This window comes from Euwallacea similis, chromosome 5, assembly GCF_039881205.1.
Source record: "Euwallacea similis isolate ESF13 chromosome 5, ESF131.1, whole genome shotgun sequence".
NCBI lineage: Eukaryota > Metazoa > Arthropoda > Insecta > Coleoptera > Curculionidae > Euwallacea > Euwallacea similis.
Window position 1 is genome coordinate 4,070,021 of NC_089613.1, and position 20,612 is coordinate 4,090,632.

The 20,612-nt window shown below is 35.2% G+C and overlaps 3 protein-coding genes across 10 annotated transcripts in view; 1 reads left to right on the forward strand and 2 right to left on the reverse strand.

Annotated features, from left to right (window-relative positions):
* The window catches only part of LOC136409112 (probable serine/threonine-protein kinase kinX), a 101,759-nt gene that overhangs the window by 22,026 nt on the left and 59,121 nt on the right, over nucleotides 1-20,612 (reverse strand). The gene's annotated exons all lie outside the window — the stretch shown is intronic.
* LOC136409110 (uncharacterized protein CG5098) lies at nucleotides 190-13,675 on the forward strand. 8 transcript variants are annotated; one of them, XM_066390423.1, is made up of 20 exons: nucleotides 190-354; nucleotides 486-605; nucleotides 2,640-2,838; nucleotides 4,535-4,733; nucleotides 4,796-5,304; nucleotides 7,759-7,929; nucleotides 8,674-9,072; nucleotides 9,134-9,172; nucleotides 9,231-9,287; nucleotides 9,346-9,387; nucleotides 9,443-9,508; nucleotides 9,560-9,616; nucleotides 9,730-9,798; nucleotides 10,234-10,431; nucleotides 10,583-10,890; nucleotides 10,947-11,088; nucleotides 11,144-11,331; nucleotides 11,383-11,507; nucleotides 11,917-12,025; nucleotides 12,078-13,675. In XM_066390423.1, the coding sequence occupies exons 3-20, from the start codon at nucleotides 2,761-2,763 to the stop codon at nucleotides 12,487-12,489; spliced, it is 3,168 nt and encodes a 1,055-aa protein (XP_066246520.1). In that variant the 5' UTR covers nucleotides 190-354; nucleotides 486-605; nucleotides 2,640-2,760; the 3' UTR covers nucleotides 12,490-13,675. The 8 variants fall into 8 exon arrangements, with proteins under 8 accessions (XP_066246520.1, XP_066246523.1, XP_066246522.1 ...); XM_066390426.1 differs by lacking the exon at nucleotides 9,730-9,798; XM_066390425.1 differs by lacking the exon at nucleotides 9,443-9,508.
* Nucleotides 14,051-19,576, reverse strand: LOC136409114 (gustatory and odorant receptor 22-like). Its single transcript, XM_066390438.1, has 8 exons — nucleotides 19,267-19,576; nucleotides 17,240-17,360; nucleotides 16,990-17,181; nucleotides 16,404-16,642; nucleotides 14,750-14,899; nucleotides 14,482-14,691; nucleotides 14,278-14,367; nucleotides 14,051-14,213 (listed from the first exon to the last, which is right to left on the reverse strand). The coding sequence occupies exons 1-8, from the start codon at nucleotides 19,480-19,482 to the stop codon at nucleotides 14,136-14,138; spliced, it is 1,296 nt and encodes a 431-aa protein (XP_066246535.1). The 5' UTR covers nucleotides 19,483-19,576; the 3' UTR covers nucleotides 14,051-14,135.

Sequence of the window (20,612 nt, forward strand, 5' to 3'; positions counted from 1 at the left end):
CTTAATTCCGTTTGTTTTGCATTATTTTAGTTTTAATTTAGTTTTAGATGGTGATTTCATTCTAAAAGCTTTTAAAATTCGATTTACCGTTATATTTGTGGGAGTTCATCTCGATTGGGACGTTTTTTCCGAATCGCAGCTTTTCACTGATAGATGTCGCCATGATCTTGAAATTTCTGAAAACCGGGACCGCCATTGTTGCGTGTCGGCCCAAGTCGGCTGCTCTTGTGGCCGTATCTCAATTATTTTCTCAAACAAGCTTTTAATCAGTGGATTGTTTGAGAATTGGAAGCGATTTGGTGATTTTAATTGAACAGTGCAGTTGAGCGATTCGGGGCCCTCGGCCAGTTTCAGGTGCGTTCCCCACGGACGTCTGGGCAAGTGCCAAAACTTTTCAAACATCGATTTCAGTTTATAATGGCTTACGACGACTCGTACTTTTAATTTTCATACCACATGTACGCCTTTTATTTTGCCTATTTTAGAGAGTGTTCTTCAGTATTATTTACGTGGAATATCCTGTTTTGAATCCGTTAGACGTGACTGGTGCTTGTGAAACGTTTTCCTTTCGATTTTGGCCTTTTAAATTTGGAAAAACGTTATTGGTATGTGCTCTCAGATTCCTAGATTTTATGCATAATTTAAGCCCAGAAAACCTGAATAAAATTCTTGTAATTAGAAAAGCGAGTATGGGACTGAGTAGTTGACTGCAGTGAATCATTAGCTCATTCACAGATTTTTGAAATCATTCTGTCAAGTGTATTTTGAAAGTTTCCAAATTGCCATTAATTTGTACTTTTACTAGGTACATTTGGTAATATGGATACTTAATCCGAATCACTAGCTAGAACTCTATAATACCAATTAGAACCAAGTTAAATTGATGTTTTACTAAGTTTGGCAAGGAGACAAAGTTCCAGTTTACCTACTTGGGAATAGAGACTTTCCAAATTCCAAGGGCTTGCCATTGGTTCCTTGGTTTGTTTCAATGGAAACTTTTCCTCTAAATAGAGTTACCAGCACTTCATTGATTAAACCCTTATTAGAGATTTATAATTTTACCTCTTTTGTATGCACATTTATACATTTGGTGGTGTTCCTTGATAGGTATGGCCACAGAAGCACCTAAGGAATTGCTGGTAATTGCCCTTCATACATCTACTTTCATTGCAAATTTTACCATAAACTATAGTACTTAAGAATTTATGAAACATCCTGCCTATCCTTGGCTTAAGTTATTAGGTACTTAACTATACTGCAACCTTCATTGGTGATCATGGGTGTTATGCATTGTAATGTTGGTGTATAAGTAATATATCTAACTCAATCTCAAATGTGTGATATGGTATTGTAATTGATCAAAATATTGAAGATGGGCACCCATAATTATTTTTTATATTAACTTATTAGGATATAGTATGTATGTTAATGATATTCGTATAAATTATACATTCCCATTGGGCTAACCTCTTGGTTCAAACACATCATTTGGTTGTTTTGTTGTTGAGCTTTAAGCAAATTGAATCTACTTAGTCTCACACTAGATGAAACAGACCAATTCTATGGTTTTAAAAGTAGACCACATTTGACACATCACATCACCTTGCACTATTTTAATTGTCTAGTTAACTTGCAGACAACATGTGAATGAACCCTTAATTGGCATAGTAATAAATATGCAAAGGAATTTCATAGTTGGGGAGTCCTTCTTCCAACAAATAAGGAATACAGAAAACCACAAAGTAAAGTTTGATTTAAAAACTTGGTTAGCCAGTTTTTCCACTCTTTATAGGCAACTCGCTAGTTACCTTCTGTAATGGTTATAACGTGGTCTTCCTCAAAAAACAGTATCACAACCTCTTACTTATAATGATTATTCTAATGAGGTTATAATGAAAGCACTGGGGCACAGCATTTTCTTTGCTGTTTCAGTAATGTCAATATTGGTACTATGACAAGTTATAGAATACAATCACACACAAAACTCTATATAAACACTAAACACTCTCTAGCAGCCAAGATAAGTCGATTCTAAATTTATTTTTAGAGATTAACTTTATTATAATTTAAAATTGAAACTTTTAAAGCTACTACTCATTTAAATAATAATGTACTAAGGGAAAATTGCGTATTTTTTGCAGTCTTATTTTGTGGTAGAAGGATTGAATGCAGAATGCAGCTGTACCAAAAGAAGGATTTTAGGGTACAATAAACGTAGACTTAGAACCTTTTATTAATACTATTTGGTAAATGGTTCTGTTAGATTCAGAAAAATGATGTTTCCTTATTTTAATAAAAAAAAGTTTTATATTCACTAACTACTACTATAAGTATGTTGCATGTGTAATTTGATTTGTATTCGATAAACTGAACGCATCGCCAATCCAGAACACTTTGCGTTTAATTATCTGGATTAAAGAAGTTACACTGTACTAGTGACTACTTTTTCACCAGTGAAAAAATAGTAATAAATATAATATAGTGGGACCATATTTATTAAGTGTTAATATAAAATATTAATATTTTATAAAAAGAGACCTAAAGACTTTTATTTTTTTTTAGTTCCATAAAGAACTTCCTCGCCTTCTTAAACGGGTTATTACTGAATGTTACTTACATGGTTGTTCTGTACTTTTCAGATAGATTGATATACATATTCAGATTATTCAATTTTGAGTTACCACTGAATAATGAACCCAGGCTGAACAGTCTGGTACCTAATATGTGAGCAGAACAGTTCTTCAGTCAGAAAATTTTAAAATGTCAGGCGGTGGACCTCCTCACCATCCTCACAGCAGACATGTACCGCCTTCTAATTCGGCATGGAACCATTTACAGGTAACAATTTTGAACTTTTTATATAATACAAACAAAGCAGAGTTGTTAAAAATAAATGTTGATTTGTTAGAGAGTATTTTTACATTAAAAATTAAGTTTAAAAGGTTCACTACCAAGCGGCTCATAGTTCATCTGTGAGCCATACTACTAACTTTCATATTAGACTGCCGGATCACCCGTGCGCACCAGCCAGCAGCACAAGTCAATTTGATGTAGATAAAAAAAAAATAAAGTTGCTAATAGCTGCTTTGTATTTGAAGAAAGTTTAGGGTGAAATCCGTTACACGCGAATTCAACGGTGCTGAAGTAGGGACATAAATTAGTAGACGTATGCGAGCCTCCAAACATGTACTTTTAATTATATGCAAAGAAAAGGCATCGTTCTCATAATCTAGTACTGTCCATCTTTTGATAAGAGTAATTTGTCTGCTATAAAAATTAGGTACGTCCTAGCTATAATCTTCCTTTACGACTTCTTGCCAATAAGACGTAGACGTGATTTCATTTGTTAATAATTAGAGTTACGTCATTTTGTCTTTTATACTACTTATCGATAGTGAAGTAATAATGTATAGTCAATAGGCAACTTTCAATATCACACAGTCTATGCCTTACTCATATGTAGGTCATATGGGCTATTGTAAATTATAATACATTCATAGGTATCCTTGATTAATTTTTTTTTATTGAAAAAATGTTTAAATACGCATTTACTATTTAATAAATATTATTACTTTTTATGCCTGACTCATATGAGTCACACTATTTTCAAAGGTGATGCATTGCAGCCCAGGGTTTCATGTATCTCGATGGTAATCAGCCCTCTTACAGACTAAGGATAATCACTATATAAACATAAAATCTAATTAAACGTCTAAATAAGCATTCTGACAGACAATAAAAGTCCGGTTTCATTGATTGAACCATAAAATAACCCTCGGAAACGAACCTGTTAAGTAAAAAATATAGGCAAACAAGCTTTGCGTCGGTCGGTCCACTGTAATCACTGTGCGGTAAATATGTTTTTGCAGGCTTAGGTAAAAAAAACACTTTTTCCTACTAGTGTGTGCTACTAGCTTGTTTTTTGGAATTTCATCAAAGCAGAATGTTCGATGATCCAGCGGTATTTGCCTTACTCCACTTACGGATATTGAATATTGCTTCTCATAACGTCTGATATTTTGATGAAGTAAATTAAAAATTTCGTTTGAAAGTAAATTTCTGTAATATCATTTTCCGCACTTGTCATCTAATTCTCAGCACCTCATATGTGTTATTGGTTATTTTATTTGCCCAATAAGAGGAAGTTTTTTAAAATTTAATTGCACCTTAAGAGCTTACTCTTCTAGGTTTTTTACCTGGAAAGTTTTCTTTAAAGCGTTCATCCAGTTTTCTATCTGGAGTATCTCACATCGTACCTCATACATGTTTTGATTAAGAATGAATTTACCATCTTGCACATCAGTTCATTTTGGCTGGTGGCCAGTAACCAAAATAATCTCGAAAATATCTTTTTGACCAGGACATAAACAAAAAAAAAACGGTGGTTAAAACCGCTTTGGCTAAAGTTAGTACAAAGTTGAATTAATAATGTCACAGTGATTATTAATATGAAATGCGAGTTTGGAAGCTGCGCGAACTTTATTTAGCAAATATATGAAAATAACCTCTGGAACTGAAGTAAAATTCTGTTTAGGTACCTGGCTTTTTCCCACGTCAACCTCAGGTGGCGCACATGCCATCCGAGCACCCCCTGCTCCACCAGCCGACCTGGCACACCCCAACTACTACCGAAGCCATGAAGATGATTCCTCATTCTCAGATGTTGAACGAAATGTTCAAAAACGAGGCATTATTCCCCAGGGACTGCGTCGATTTAAGCCTCACAAGGGGCGGTAATTATCCCTTCCCTAAACCCTTTTAACCACACTACTAATGATTTGGTTATTTATTGCAGTGAAACCCTCTTTTATGAGCAATCAAAACGGTGATCACGCCTCCACTCCAGCTGCTATAAGTTTGAGTGTACGTGATGCCACCAAAATCAACAGTCTCCCACCGGGAATGTTGGAAATTCAGGCGGTGGAACTAACCAAATGTACCAGCCCTAATTTGAAATCAGCGATCAGTCCTGGTTCCATAAGGGCGTCGTCTATGAGTCCGGGGCTGAAATCTGTGAGTCCGTGTCTGAAATCTGCAAGTCCAGGCCTGAAATCTGCAAGCCCCGGATTAAAATCTGCAAGTCCCGGGCTGAAGTCAGCCAGTCCCGGCCTCTTAAGTTCTGGCCCGACAGCGAAATCGCTAAGTCCTGGTCGGAAGTCGCTAAGTCCCGGTCCAGTGGGGAGTCCGGGGCTGAATTTGGGGGTGGGATTGGTGGGGGTTACGTTAGATGTCAGTAAGAATCAGAAAAGGAGCAACGTGCGGGTGGATTCAATTTTGGAGAGGTTGAATCCGGTTCCGGAGAAAGTGAGTAGAAGTTCTTTCATAGTGATACATTGTTGAACTATCAAAGTTTAAGATTCCTAAAGTTTGAAAACATTTCTCGAATAACAAGAAATTTAAATTAGTTCTTCAATTTTGGGGGCATTTCTTGAATTTATCAGATCCAAAATTTGTGCTCAAAAAAATAATAAACTTTTCCACTCATTATCTATATGTATTCCAGGTATTTAAAACAATTGGGAAAATGTCTTTAAAAATCCAATGAAATTACTTTTAATTTCAGAAACACTGATTTAGTTTTCAAATTAATAATAGTTCTACGCGTGAAATATTATTTAGTCAAAGTTTAATTCTCAATTTTAGTAACATTTTTGAATTGGTCGTTTCCAAGTTTGGCTCTTATTGTCGTGATATCATACTTTCAAATTATACAGATTGTCCCTGAAATGACTGTACAACACATGATCAAATTTACCTGAATCAAAAATAGGATGTTCTATGCAAATTTACCTTTATCCAATGCCGCTTCATTTTACCTTTACAGGGCGTGAAAGTTCTCAAATAAATATCGTTTCTTCGAAATAATTGCTAAACACTTTTATCGATTTTCACTAATTTTGGAAGTAAGAGTTACTAAATAAATTGGCGTACTTTAACGTGAGCGAGATCTTTTTCAATGCGTGAAAATATTAAAAATGATATGTGGTTCGTAATTAAAAGTTTGTATTTTTGTTAGCCCTGTATGAATTACGTTCATTTTTTTCTCTGCCACAAGCTGACTTTATTTTGAAACTTTTGTTTGAAATACAAAAAAATTCAATATTAATTCATGAGAAAAACTCAATATTCTTAAAAAAACAATTTCAAAACAGTTAGAGTTTCGAATTAATTTCGACTTGAAGCAGAAACAATTGAGATTTGAATGATAAAAAACATGGTATTAATTCCTGAAAAAAAAAAATCTTCAAAACAGCTCAAGTTGCGATATCATTCTTTGGCCACGTCCAAATATGGACCAAAGGTGGACCAAATAGAGCCCAAATTGCAAATAATTTCAACTTTCAACTAAAATTCTAATTACATCGTTCTTATTGACCTGACAAAACTTAATTGTGAATCACAAAAACAACAATCAGAACTCGTCCCCGAGCACTAAAAGCGTGAGTCAGGATTGCGTAAGCAATGTCTACTTTCACTACCAAAAAGCCTCCCACTTGCACTCACTAAGACAGCTGAACGGCGTACCTCACGGGTCTTTAGAACAAAAGAAAACCCGATTATCCCGACTCTTAGTGCAGCGCGCATTACAAACATCTGGTTCATCGTCGCGCTAACATTCGAATGATTCATCTACGAAGTGATATCGGTACTACCTGCCCTTTGTAAAGGTACAGCTAATAATGCGATGTTTCCAGATTTAGTAAAATGGTAGAAAAATTCGGATTTTAAAGCTGCAATTTTATTATGCAAACATACCCCAACGGAATAAAAAATACATTCCCTATTGTAAAGAGAACTTGGTCGAAAAAAATCTGAAGTTTTTTAAGAATAATACTAATTTAGAATTTTATACACTATAACATAATAACATACTTAGAATTTGTGTAGAATTAAAAAATGAAATAAAAAATAGGTGTTTCCATTTGAAAAATAAAGTTGGTAGCCGTATCTGATTTTTGGATTACCCTGTATATATGAATTTACCATAAAAAAAACCGCAAGAAAAAATAAAAATCGACGTGTTCGAGGATTTTGGCCGCATATTTTCGGCATCTTAGTTATATGGACTGTTCCATCCAAAACTTTCACACTGTATTTGAGCTTATAAATTTAATTATTTTATGAACAATAGCCATAAACATCATGTCGTGATCCTGCAGTGACATCTTTTTCTTCACCAAATTGTTCAGAATTTGTAATTTTCATTAATACCACGTTTTTGACTTATGCAGGCAACTATTTTTATATTTGCATTAAATACATAAACATAATTCTACCTTTCGATAGACCCCTTGAAAGCTATTTTATAATTTATTTTTATATTGGGAGTTATTGGGAACTTGATTAGGAATGGCTTTCGTTATAGCTATATATGGGACGTTTAGATCTAAAAATATGAACATTTTTAAATTGAAGATTGTCTGTATTGACATCTTGCTGAGGTAGAAGGTTTACGTGATTGCTGTATATATTATTATAATTGAATAAAATAAGTTTTCTGCCTTACACAGGGCGTCTCCGATAAGAATGCACTCAGAAGGGACAACAAATGCCATCTAAAATTGACACATGTTTGAAATTTTGATATTTTATTACACTTTATAAAGGGGAAAAGTGACTATAAATGTATGAATTTTGTTTTCGCATAGGTTTTTAAATAGAAACAGGGAAATAAGACTTTTTGAGAATGTATTCTTATGTAGAATAGGGTATATTCGTTCTTTGTGGTTGTAACTGTAAATAATGACATCTTTTCAGACATTCCCATTCCATGACAACAAACACGATTTGCCTTCGACTGTTGTCAGTGCCGCCACATCATTACCAGAAAAATCTCAAACCGACAAACCTCAGCTGCAAAGCCAAAGCGTCATTGTACAACCAGCTGGCAATTTTGATGAAAACAGCAATTCAAGTGGGACAACCAATGTAAGTTATTACATCAATTATGCTCAACGAATTTTAGCTGTGGAAGAAAATAGTGGACCATGTGTAATTTTATTATATTTCCATGAAATACAAAAAAAATAGTTGAAATTCCTGAAACATACATATATACGATAGATACGATAGATCTGATAACTTTACGCCTTTTTCCATGTTTTAGTAGATTTGATGTAATTATAATTGAACAGGTTTTTTTTTTCATTTAAAGTTAACTAGCTTACCTATTTTAATAATGTCACATGACCAATATATCCGCTGGCTTTCGAATATCTGGCTTCAGGCTAAAATCAACAGTAAGTTCCATTGTTTTCTCCTATAGCTCAAATTCTAATGATTATGATCTCACATGATAAGATGAAGATAATAAACATTATAAAAAACTTCATAGTTTAAAAGTTTTTCTTCTAACCGCCTAAGAGTCAAAACTTAATGTTTACTAGTCAATCTTCTACACTGAGTCTAAAGCATTACGATAGATGCATTCATTTATCAATAGAATTGACGATAAGGAACAATTTAATGATACCAGTTTGCATTTAAGTTAATTTATACGTAATAAATAATTCTGAGTAACATTTCACTTGCCATTGATTGGTGCGTAAATAATGTTTCCTACAACTTCGCCCAAATACGACATTTTAATTACATTAATTTGATGAGTAAATTCATTTAATAATGATAATCAACGTAAGCAAACTATTTTACTCTCCCAATTTCTATATTAAGGCCCCGACTCCAAAAGAAGAAGACTCGGCCTCGATGCACAGCAACGAAGATAGTTTGGATAGTACAAAGTCCCGTCGAAAACGAAAACCCAGCAAAACCGTGAGGGTGAACAAGGAAGACGAATCTAGACCTGACGACATTAAAACTTCGGATGAGGTGAATCACAAAGGGGAAACCTCAAATGAGGCTCCAATGCAGTCCGATCCAGCTTTGATAGCCACCATTCTGGAGGGCACCAGCTCAAAATCGGGAGTGGAGGCGTCGGTGGATGAATTGGATTCCCCGCCACGGAAAACGAGGAGAAAGAGTGAGGCTGAGACAATCGATGATATTGCCGCCATGGTACAGGAGAGTTTGAAAGGGAAAGGGGAGAAAAAAGAGGGAGCTAAAGCTGAAATGGTGAGTAATTTTGAAGAGTATAATAGATATTTTTGAGAGTGTGTTGAATTTTGCTGCTTAGATTGAATGTGAAGATACGAAGGAACACGTTGAAATAATGGTAAGGGTGTTTTAGTATGTGTACGTTTTGGAATTTTCATTTTAATTTCTTTGGTAAGTCTGAGGGTGGCTGTGGGGGCAAGGACTTCGAATTGGAATCAGGTGATAATACAGAGGTAAAATTTGAATACTAATGTTGAGGTGTTAAGGGGAAAATTATATATTTTTTTCAAGACTGTTCAGGATTTAACTGAGCAAAGAGACTTGGACATAACGGTATGGATAAATTCTTCTAATAAAGCTTTTTATTTGATTTTTGAATTTTTCGAAGGTCGGAGAAGTGAAGGGCAAAAACGAAATTAAAGAACATTCTAAGTTTAAAGAAAATTCTTCGTCGGTAAGCTACAATAGCCGTTTTAATTCTTTTATTATATGAATTTGTTTAAAGCTTCCTTTGGCCGGTAAGATGGAAGAGACGGGGACTGAAAATGTTACCGAATTACAGGTAATTTGAATTTTGCAACCTGTTTTGTTGGTAAACAAGCCCACATTTAATAAAGTTAATTTAAAATGGAATAAACCTTATTTTTTATATTCTATCTTAATGTAACTTTTAAGTCTGCTCTAATGGATACAATATGTGTGCAAGGTGGTAAAGGAATCGACACATCTGAATCTAAACGTTTGGTAAGGAAGTTAAAAATTTGAATTTCACATATTTTTAGTAAATTTCATATTACACAACTTTTGTCAATTTAACCTAGTTATGGTCGAAAAAACTTATAAGAAACTTTGATACTTTGGCCTTCATAGATCTTTAAAAACATTTTAACGATTTGGATTTTGACAAATTGCCAAAAAAAGATAATATAGGAATCTAAAAATTTTAGCTTTTAAAATCTTTAAAAAATTGACAACTTTAAACATTCATAACACCTCAACTTTCACAATTTAGGCTTCACATATTTTCGAAAATAGACAATTTTGTTTTTGAAATAGCCATTAATGCTCTTTTTCCAGTTGCGTATCGAGAAAATGTTTTTCAGGCTTATTTTGGCACCCAATTGCCATAGAAAATCATGATCCCATTCCAGTCATTATTGTTTTTATTTACCTTTACAGGCAAATCCAGCTGCATCCTCTGTTGCAAAACCAGTAACGGTTAGTGTAATAAAAACGAAAGATAAACTCCAAAACACGTTGCCGAATGGGAGCGAAACCTTTTCGGAACCCTCTTCGGGGACAACACCTGTATCTCTCCCAGTTACTCCAGTAGCGACTCCGGCTCAGAAAAAGGCTACCATTACTCAGTTCGTAGAGGTATGACAGTAAGTTATTAAATGAAAAAATAGCCTCTTTAAGGGAAACGGTTTGAAATTGTAATTTCAATTAAAATTGGTGGATTACGAAACTTAGACGGACAAAGTATTCTGAATTGCCCTCAAATGGTAAATATTTATTATTTCCACAGGTCGAGAACAAATTAGAAGAAATGTTTGCCGGTATAGTAGAAGACCACGTCGAGCCTATTGCCCCACGCAACATTGATAGTGAACAGACGAAAATCGATTCAAATCTGGGTTTAACCGATGATAATTTCGGGAAACTAGAAGAAGCGGTTGATGTCAGTGCAGACAACAAGCAAGAAATTGTTTCAATTAAAAGTGATATTATTAAAAATGAGGCCAAGGTATTTACTACAAAGAAATGTGTAAGTCGACGGAGCAGGCCTTCTTCGAAGAGCGATCAAGACGGGGAGATTCCAGTCAAGAAAAAGAAGTAGTTTATTCATAGTTTTCCTGAAAATTTTACTGTATGATCAATGTTGTTTTTAGACTTACGAAGACCAAGAATAGCAGCAGCAACATGAAGAAACTGCCTCGGTCTCCGCCGGGAGTGAAATCTCCTAAGAAATCAGTACTTCCAGTTACCTCGAGCAAAAGCTCGGTGAAAGTAATAGTATCAGATGCTGTGAAGGTTCGTATTTTGTCCAACTTAATATTTATTTTCTTAATATATCTGTAAATTTCAGGATATATACTCATATGATTCAGGTAGTAATGCTAGTAGTAGTAGATCCAGAGGGCCATTTGTACAAATTAGAGGCCCCAGAGATTCGCCATTGTCGGTAAGCGTCATCAATACGCCTTTGGGGGGCGACGAGGATGGTGAGAAAAAGAGCTTTAAAAACAAGAAATTCCACGACGATAGCGAGTACAGGTGAGAGAGTTATGGGTCTATAGAAATGGGTTTTGAGTGGGACTGATTTAGGCACAAAGTGCGCTCCAAAGGTCTGCATTGTAGTACGCTTAGTAATAAATATGACGCCGAGAGAAAGGACGCCAGTTGGATTTGCGCTTTTTGCAAGAGGGGTCCTCATGCCAATGAACTTACAGGTAAGTTTTCCGTTTTATTTAGTTTTATAAAGGGTGGTTATTAAACAACTTAAATAAGCGTTGAAATATCAGAAGTTAAAAATTTGAAAGCTGGGGATAAAATAACATAGTTGCGTATGATGTGACATTCAGTTAATGTAAGAAAAAACGATATTGGTAATGCAGTGGGCAAAATTGGAATCAAAATAATATCTTAAGAATGAACTCCTTACACTGGTAAGGTAGGGATTAACACGAATCCAAATTATTAATAATATGTAAGCAAATTTCTAACTATAATTGTATAAATTTCATACCTACAGATGGATAACTTCGATGGCAAGTTTTTTCCTTAGGGGACATTTTTATCATACACACAACGTAAAACAATATAATTCTTAGTATACATTGAGTGACTTTATAATTGCAGGCCCCAGTGTGATAAACGAGGTGCCTCCCCCCGGCGACCTCTTTGGGCCTTACATAATCACAACTAATTGCCCTGAGTTTGAAAAGCGCTTAGATGATCCCTACGACCGGTAAGTTTTCTTTGTTTTTGTTCTTAATTGAATTTATAAACCTCTTTTGTAGACAATTTAAAAGCAGAAAGATCGGCAAAGCTCTTGATGCCAATGCCGCCTCGACCTCGGGAAAAAGCGGTAAGAAAACGAAACGAAAGTCGGAATCCTCAGTAGATCTTGGCGACATCTATCTGGGCATCACCGATACCGGCAATAATGCCTTTGAGGTCTGGTCACACGAGGACTGCATAGTGTGGAGCCCCGGCGTGTATTTGGTGGGGCCGAAAATCGCCGGTTTAGAGGAGGCCGTGTGGACATGTTCGAACGTACCGTGCTCGGGATGTGGCCTCAAAGGTGCCAATGTCACGTGCGTGAAACGCGGGTGTCTAAGTGCGTCTCATGTAAGCTGCGCGCGCAAATTTAAATGGGTATTGGACGCGACTAGTTTTAAGGCCCATTGTCCGGAGCACGTGCTGCGTTAATGGGTGTTCTGCGCTTTATTTCGAGGTAACCGAACGGCGGCTTTTTTCGGCATTGCAACCATTTTTTGTTTGTTTTTTTAATAATATTGTTAGAAAATATTTTAACTGGAAATTTTAGAAGTGAATGCGACCCGTGATGACCAAAATGCAGACATAAGCAAGGCATCAATTCTGACATTGAAAAATTATGACACTTGCTTCTGTTTGTTTACGTTTCGCATTACCCTCATGAGTAGATAGAAATCAATATGTACAGATAAAGATGAGTAATAACGTTCAAAATAAGGTAATTGAAACCTCGTTTTTCAGTTTGAAGTAACTTTATTTTTAATTAATTTGTAGGAAGAATCTAACAGTCGAACGATTTTTTTTGCCTTACCGCCCTAATTTTTCCTGGAATGAGAGAGGATTAAAAGTAAATGTGACAATCTTATTTGGTTTTAAATTGATTGATATTAAAATTGTTCAAACTTTATATTATTTGAATTGTATCAACTGTCCAAAAACACATTCACTCAGTGGTAATAATTGCAGAAAATCTACAGTTCTATATGTGGGAATTGTTAATAATTTAACGTATTCAATTCACCTACCTTCAGTCATATCTCTTGTTTCCATTATTTTTGGACGTCAAAAATATGTACAATGCTAATCAAAACTGACCTTCAGTTCCATACGACTGTTTATCTTGCATCAATTATAAACTTACCACTTAACAGCATATTCGCAATTATTATATCTTAAGGATTTTTGCTTACGTATTAAGCATTGCAATAAAGTCCCTAGTTGTTCTTAACCTTGAATGTGCCAAAATAGCAATTTTAAGCAACCTGCAAGCCTATAGGTCTCTTATGATTATTTCATAAGAGAATTGTGCTTCATACTCTTAAAATATATTTTTTACTAAGCAGAGCAGTTTTCAACATTCAAAAACTTGTTATCCTATTTCTAGTATAAAATTGTAATACTTTAAAACGCCGCCGTTCGGTTCGAACCATTTAAACGTTTATATTGTGATTTTAAATTATTAAGATACTTTTACAACACTTTTTTGTATAATTTGTTCTGAACTCCCTTCTTGTATAAGCGCCAGGAAATGTACCGGAAGCTGATTATTTTAACAATTGATTTATATTATTTTGGACGATATTGTAAATATTTTTAATATAAAGCCTATACATTCGAAGTTATATTATTGCTATTTTAACTGTAGTGTGTTTTACGAATATAAAATAACCATGTAAACGAACCAAACGCGTGATCGCTAGTTTGGTCGCCACGGATTGGTTGTCCGAACGATCGATATTCCACAAGTGCAACGGTGTTTCACAGGGTTGAACTTGTTTTATTTTGAATGAGGAGTGTTTATTGTAAATATTACAAGGTGGGCAGTAATTTAATTGATAATACTCTTATGGTGTACTAGGCTTTAGTTTTAATAGTCGTTGAGAAATATAATTTATTAAAATAAATTATTTAAAACATTTTTTCAGTATAATAACGGGCTGACTATGGTCCTGTTCAATACTCTCATCTGGAACGGATCACGTGCATTCGTTTACATGGATATTTTATATTCATAATACAGACTATATGTAGTTAATTGCATTTTTTCTTTTAGATGCTTTAAAAGAAGAACCAAAGAATTACTTGGAGTTGAGGTTTACCAAGCTTATCTTAAACTGCAAGAGAACGATGAGATAAATGGCGATTATGCTGATCATCTGAAAATTTTCAAAAAGTTCACTACTTTTAGTGCTAAGGAATATTTTAGAGGGTATAACTCACAGATGTGACTAACCCCCTGCTCACAACTGCATAGCCTTGCAGGGAGACTTTTGGTGGATTTAATTGGATAGCTCTTAAAAACATTTGAACCTGGAAAAGTAGCTGCAGTTAAACCTAATTAAAAAATGTAAAAAAAAAACGTTTTTGACACCAAAACATATATGTTGTCGTCATTATTATTAGCAGAAAATTTAGTTTTTTAACCTCTTTGCTAGTATCTGTATCAACTTGCTGCAAATTAATTTCCATTAAAGCCCATTGTACTCTATCTGCGATATTCGCTGAAGCCTTGTGGGAGCAATCACAAAAAATGAAGAGAAGGACCATGCAATAAATAGCATCCACTAGAAGCCCCATTTCCTTGAAGGTGAAATTCACTCCGTGATCAACCACTTCTGAGGTGAAGCCGTAGACCTGTAATAGAAGCAAAAGGGTCAAATGGAGATTGTTTTACTGGAAATGCGGTAATTACCGAAATGATGATGTTTGTTATCATAAGTAAGCAATAAGTCGAATACGTTCGAGTGTAAGCATTTCCTAGTTTTTGTAGAATTTCACTCAGCTCGAGCCAGAGAACTCTGTAGTGTTTGATAATGTAGTCTACGCAATATGTATCGATGTCCTGCAAAGAAATTATAAGTATCTGCTGATCTAAATTTCAAGTGGAGTAGGATAATTAGGAAGTATTCTTCCTCCAATTTTTGAACATCCCTATGAAGTGGCAACAAGTTAAGGACACTATGGGATTTCCACATGTATGATAAAGTATCCTGTGCAGCTTGTCCGGCAGCAAATTCAATTCAAATGTAAAAATATATTATACATAATTATACCTTTTAAGATAATGATATTAAAAAATAATAAAGGTTGTTTTCTGACGATGGTTACTAAATTAATCTCCTTTCGTCACCCCCATGGTACTAAACGCGTAGCTTTACCCATCCATGAACAGTATAACGGCCTGTAATATCTAATAGGCCACGCGATTGCATCAACGGTCATTGAAAATTTTATTGCTGAAATTTGTAGATAACCAGAGAAAAGTAAAACAAGATTCGATGTAATTTGAAAAATGTTTATTTGAAACCAATCAAGTCAAGGGCGTATACCTCATAATTTTCTTCAAGCGTTTAGGGAAAGAAGGAAGTTGAAAATGAGGATTTTATAAGAGATACCTTGGAGAATAATCTTGGAGTTGGGAAAATAAAATGAAAAAATTAGGCGGCAGACAATGGGAAGAAATCTTTTTAGAATTCCAATTCCATTGGGATGTTACTGGATTGAACCGAAAAAAGCTACTTTCATTAAAGAATAATTTTATTGCATTGAGCAAGACTTTGTTTATCATCAGAGTCGTGGACACTTTGAATAACTTTAATGAAATTTTTAATATTAAAAAAATTACTGAAAACGCTCCTAGAAATTCCTATAGTACAGCACTGGTTTAATTAAAAAGATATCTAAATTCCCGGGTTGCATAGACGACCTTCAAGTGTGGGAAAGGAATGTTTTAAAAATAATATTTCTACATCAATAGATTGATACAGGAAACGCTTAAAATTTAAGATTTGAAAATTTGTCTTTAAGTCATAGTCGGGGACTCGACTTTCATACTTAAAAAACTTCAGGGTCGTACTAAAAAAGGGGGTGAAAAGGTGAAAACGTCAAGAAAAAGGTAGTCGTCGTAAAAGTAATGAAATCGCATAACCCACTGATTGTTATATTTTAGTAAGTCACAAATTTTAATTTAGCAGCATTGTTATGGGAAGGCAGCAAAAAGAGACATCAATTAATTAATCAAATCGAGTTTTGTACACGAAATTCAATTTTATTTCTCTGAATTTGTGGAAGTTGAGGGAAACTAATTGCGCCACTGGTTACCAGAAATATTGAAACATCATAATTTCGAGATGTCTCAACCGATTTCGATGGTTTCGATAACTGATCACTGAATTTTTATAAATGTTCTCTCTTTTTCTTTCAGTTTATGTCGTGTAAACCCGATTTTGTTATGTCTTTATTGGAAAACACCTTCGTAATTTGATCTCAAAATTCCTAAAATCTTCCATTCCATTTTAATGAAATTCTAATTCGTAAAAAAACCTTTTTTTCTACTTAACACTGACCTTTTTGAAGTTTTGTGCCACCGCCGTGCTGGCATCCCCAATAGCTCTGCAGTTAATGTACCACAAAGCACAATTCATATTAATCATGGTAATGATATGCAAATATCCTATTGTGTGATACAAGGCGAAGCCTTCCAAGAGGGCACTGAGGGACAGGAGGAAACTTACTGCCAAAAATAGGCAACCCAAACTCATGGTACCAATGAGGGTGCTTAAGAGAGGAAATTCCAAGTCTTTGCCTGGAATTGAAGTGTGATTTCATTAGGGGTTTTAAATCAACACTGAAAGATAAAATATTTATTGTGATCTAGCTGCTCAAACGTATATTGAAGGGTGTGAAGGCAAGTGGGCTAAAATAAATACAAATGTTCTGCCGTTGCTACGCAGTATTGGATTTAATTGATTACGTGTTGGGTGTTTTGTTTTGGCAGTTCTACTCGTAGACGCTGAGCTGAGGAGAAATTTATTATCTTTTTTTCGTCTCTTATAAATCGTCTCGAAAATCTTTCGGTCAGTTTCCTTTTATTATGTCCGAGCCACGGGGCGCGGGTTTTTCTGTTAATGCTTTTGTTTTCTTTCTGCCTACCCGTAATTTTATAATAATTCACTTGGAATCTTCCCCAGCTGTTTTTGTAATCGCACACCTGATAGGCAACTGACCACCCCACGAAAGGGATGAAGAAGTGGGGTGTGAGAAACACTATAAAGATGATGGCGTAAATGTACTCGTCAAATTTTTTGCTCTTGTTGAGGAGGATGTCCACTCTTTCATACCCAACTAAAATGAAACTTAATGGTTGTTATGTTTATTTGAGCAGGATTTGATTACAGTTTACCTGAGAGTACTAGGGCTGTAGTGACGAGGTAGAATGCATAGGCGTAGAACATAGGTTTGGATGTCCAAGAAAAGGTGATTTTTCCTATTTCGCCCCGCTCCACTGGCATAACCCCCATCCACTAAAATGTTTCTTTATGTATCCAAGGTAGCAATGTGGGGTTCTTAAATTAGGAAAGAGTTGCGCGATTTGATGGTTAACAGAATGTTGCTTCAAAATTTGTGTATTTCTGAGAACTTTGTCAGCTACCTATAGGTAGTTAAATCGAAAAATCGAAGGGTTTTGATGTTCACGTTAAGAGAATGTCCGGAAAATATATATAAATGTGCGAAAATATATCAAGATACAGCGGAAATGTAGAGAATTGTTTGTACGAATATATTATAAAATATGAGTAAATTTCCAGTTATTGACTCAGTTATTGGTTATATTTGGGCTAATCAACAACTTTATTTTGAAGTGATGGAAAGCAAATATTCATATATTGGGCATCGCAAATATTGCAAAATAGTTTTGTCTTAATTTAACTGATATTTCCGCAGATATCCAGTGTATATCTGATTGAAGTTCGCTCAAGTTGCATTTTTAAAAAATTAAAGTAAACAGAGGAAAAACCGCTTGCATGGCCGCCCTCTTGCACCAGCCCTGCATTTGGCACCGGGGCTGCGCATGGTCAAAATACGCACTTTTATTCCGTTCTATCGCTCGCGTAAATCACTACTCATAACAGTTGATGAGTCGTCACCGACAACCACATTATCGATGGTTAATAATTAATAAAAGCCTCTTAAAGAACACCACTAAAAAGCCAGTAGCCTCTAAAGTTTTCGTATTTTTTTCTGCCTTGAGGAGTTGAATTCAAATTGGGCACAGCTTTTCACATTCTCTGGAATCGGTAAGAGGCACTAAAACATTCGAGTTTTATTTGGGTTTATCACAAGTTTTTGACCAACTATCGCACTTCTTGGCCTCAACTTGAACTCCAAATTTACGAAGATCAGTGGTGATTCTTTTCAGTTTAAAGTTCTTTTACTTTTTACGGACCCTCCTCCTCCTTGCAATCCTCTCGGACACGTGCGTTTGTGCCCGTCATAGTCCGGGGTCAAATGATACACGCTCATACACTTATCTTTGAAGTCCTTGAGGATTTAAGGAATTTTCAGGGAATGTATGTCAATGGCAGCTCAAAATGAAATGTTCAAAAGAATTTAGCAATGACTTAAGATGGCATTCTCTAAGAGGAGAATCATTAAGCACTGATGCAAACGTTCCTCCCCGGACTCACAGTCTATTGGGCGCCGTCAAAAGGGTTTTTCTTCTGCTTTGCTGTGCGGTTTTATTTATGTTCGTTGTTTTTTTCACCGAATGGGATCAAAACAAAGAGCTAAAAATAACAATGTGATTTCGCGAATTGTATTTAAGTTGCGAGTTGTATTTAAGTAATATTTTCTAGGGTTTCAAAACAAGGCAAGAAAATTTTAGAGATCTGTGAAGTATTATTTTGACTATTATTAAAACGTGAAAGAAAATGTCAGAAATATAGGGAAATGTTAAGGAGTGTGTCAGACACGCAGAAAGTATATCGAAAATGTACGAAATGTATCGATACTGAAACAAAAATCTGATTGATTGAACGCAAAACTGGAGGCTTACGATTGGAAATAATGGGATTTCCGAGATTTCTGTTTTTCCTCAATAATTCAAGAACTGCTGATCATAAAAAGATGAGGAATCAGACATTACAAAAACACTTTTTTACGAGACGCGTAGTATTAAAATCCAAGACACAGCCGCATTTTTCATGGGTACCATATGGAACTTCCAAATAGGCCAACTTTTGTTTTAAGCTTTCGGCCATCTAGATTTTAACCATTTCCACTGTTTCTCTTTAAATATTTAATAATTACAATTTTTGGAAAGGTCGTTATGAAGGCCGTTTAACAACCTTAATGATAATTATGTATGGACTGATTCAGACATCCTGCTCTTGGAAATCCTGTAGATTAATAAACAGGAAACGCACCCACCTTGAACAATATGAGTAACAGCTTGTGGTCCCTATAAAACTGATCATGCTCATCCATAACTCTGCCATCGTTCTCATCGAGTTTCATCCTCTTCGAGATTTCCTGAGCCCTAGGGCTGCCCCTAATCCTCACCACTGACTTAATATCTAACTGTTCCCCATACAGATCCGCCAAATCCCTGATTTCCATCTGCCTTATTGGGTGATTATTCTTCATCTCGCCTGTATTTCGTTATTAAATCGATTGCACTAGGCATTTTGCAATCCAGGCATGTCTTCTCTTGCTAAATTAAATTCAGCCAGACTTTCATCTTCTTCGAGGTTTTACTTTATACTAAAGAAGTTAAGTATGATTAAGGTTTCAGCTGCAAATAAGGGATGACGGCTATGACCCTAATTAGAAATCGATGGCTTTAATTATAAAGTAACACCTTTGTTAATGATTGCTTTTCTCAAATTTCTTATTTCCTGCGAGTAGATTAATAATTGAGTGATATGTTGGGAGGTTTAATTGGGCATTGGGTGTACTGAATAATGATCGAATTACGGACGTATGCAGATATACGACCAAGATGAAGATATATTATGTAGCTTTATTGAAAGTGTTGTTATTTATTAATTGTGTGCATTAATTAAAAAAAAACTGGAAGGCTTAGAAGTGGGAAAAAGGGAGAAAATTGCAGTCAGTGAGATAGTACTTAAGCCTCTGTTACCAGTTTCTTAATTTCTTTTCAAATGCTTATTTCAAGGACTTTATAGGCCTGAGACTCTTCATTAGAGGGGTGGGTTAGAGGGGGGTCTGCTGTGTTGCCAGCTGTGCAACTTTTCCCTTTAAAAATTATTTCATTGGTTATCCCTAGATTTTGAAAAATCCTAGATTGATCATCTGGTATTCGCACCAATAGAAATGGAAAGAAAAACTTGTATGGCAGGTATGGCAACCTGGCCTCGTTGACTTGCCGAGTTGCCATCGCTGACATCTCTGACAAACTTACAAGTGAGAGAGAGAGACGATCATATAACATTAGGAAGCCCTACTGGGGGCTCGACTGCCACACATTCCAAATATTCTATACAAATTATATTCGGTGAGTATTTTCGTGATTTTACCTGTTTTGCAACTTTATTGCCAAGAAAGTAATTTATATAGTAGAAGTAATAACCAAAAATTATGCCAAACGTGAGTTCAAGGAATCTCAGAAACACACTCATAAAACAAAGCAAAGGCCGGATTTCCGAAGAAATCCTTAATCAAACTTGGACAAAACGAAAACGGTGGAATCCCGATTCTGCTGGAAACCAGAACGCTGTCGGCATAGCAAAACGTACTAATATTTGAAAGAAGAC

Bases quoted from the DNA above. Each gene is read 5' to 3' on its own strand.
- LOC136409110 (XM_066390423.1), top strand. From the start codon at position 2,761: ATGTCAGGCGGTGGACCTCCTCACCATCCTCACAGCAGACATGTACCG. The intron at 10,891-10,946 runs GTAGTTTATTCA...TGTTGTTTTTAG, and splicing joins ATTCCAGTCAAGAAAAAGAA to ACTTACGAAGACCAAGAATA. The intron at 11,508-11,916 runs GTAAGTTTTCCG...TTATAATTGCAG, and splicing joins TCATGCCAATGAACTTACAG to GCCCCAGTGTGATAAACGAG.
- LOC136409114 (XM_066390438.1), bottom strand. From the start codon at position 19,482: ATGAAGAATAATCACCCAATAAGGCAGATGGAAATCAGGGATTTGGCG. The intron at 17,361-19,266 runs GTGGGTGCGTTT...GAAACATTTTAG, and splicing joins TGTTACTCATATTGTTCAAG to TGGATGGGGGTTATGCCAGT. The intron at 14,692-14,749 runs GTAATTACCGCA...CTTCTATTACAG, and splicing joins TAACAAACATCATCATTTCG to GTCTACGGCTTCACCTCAGA.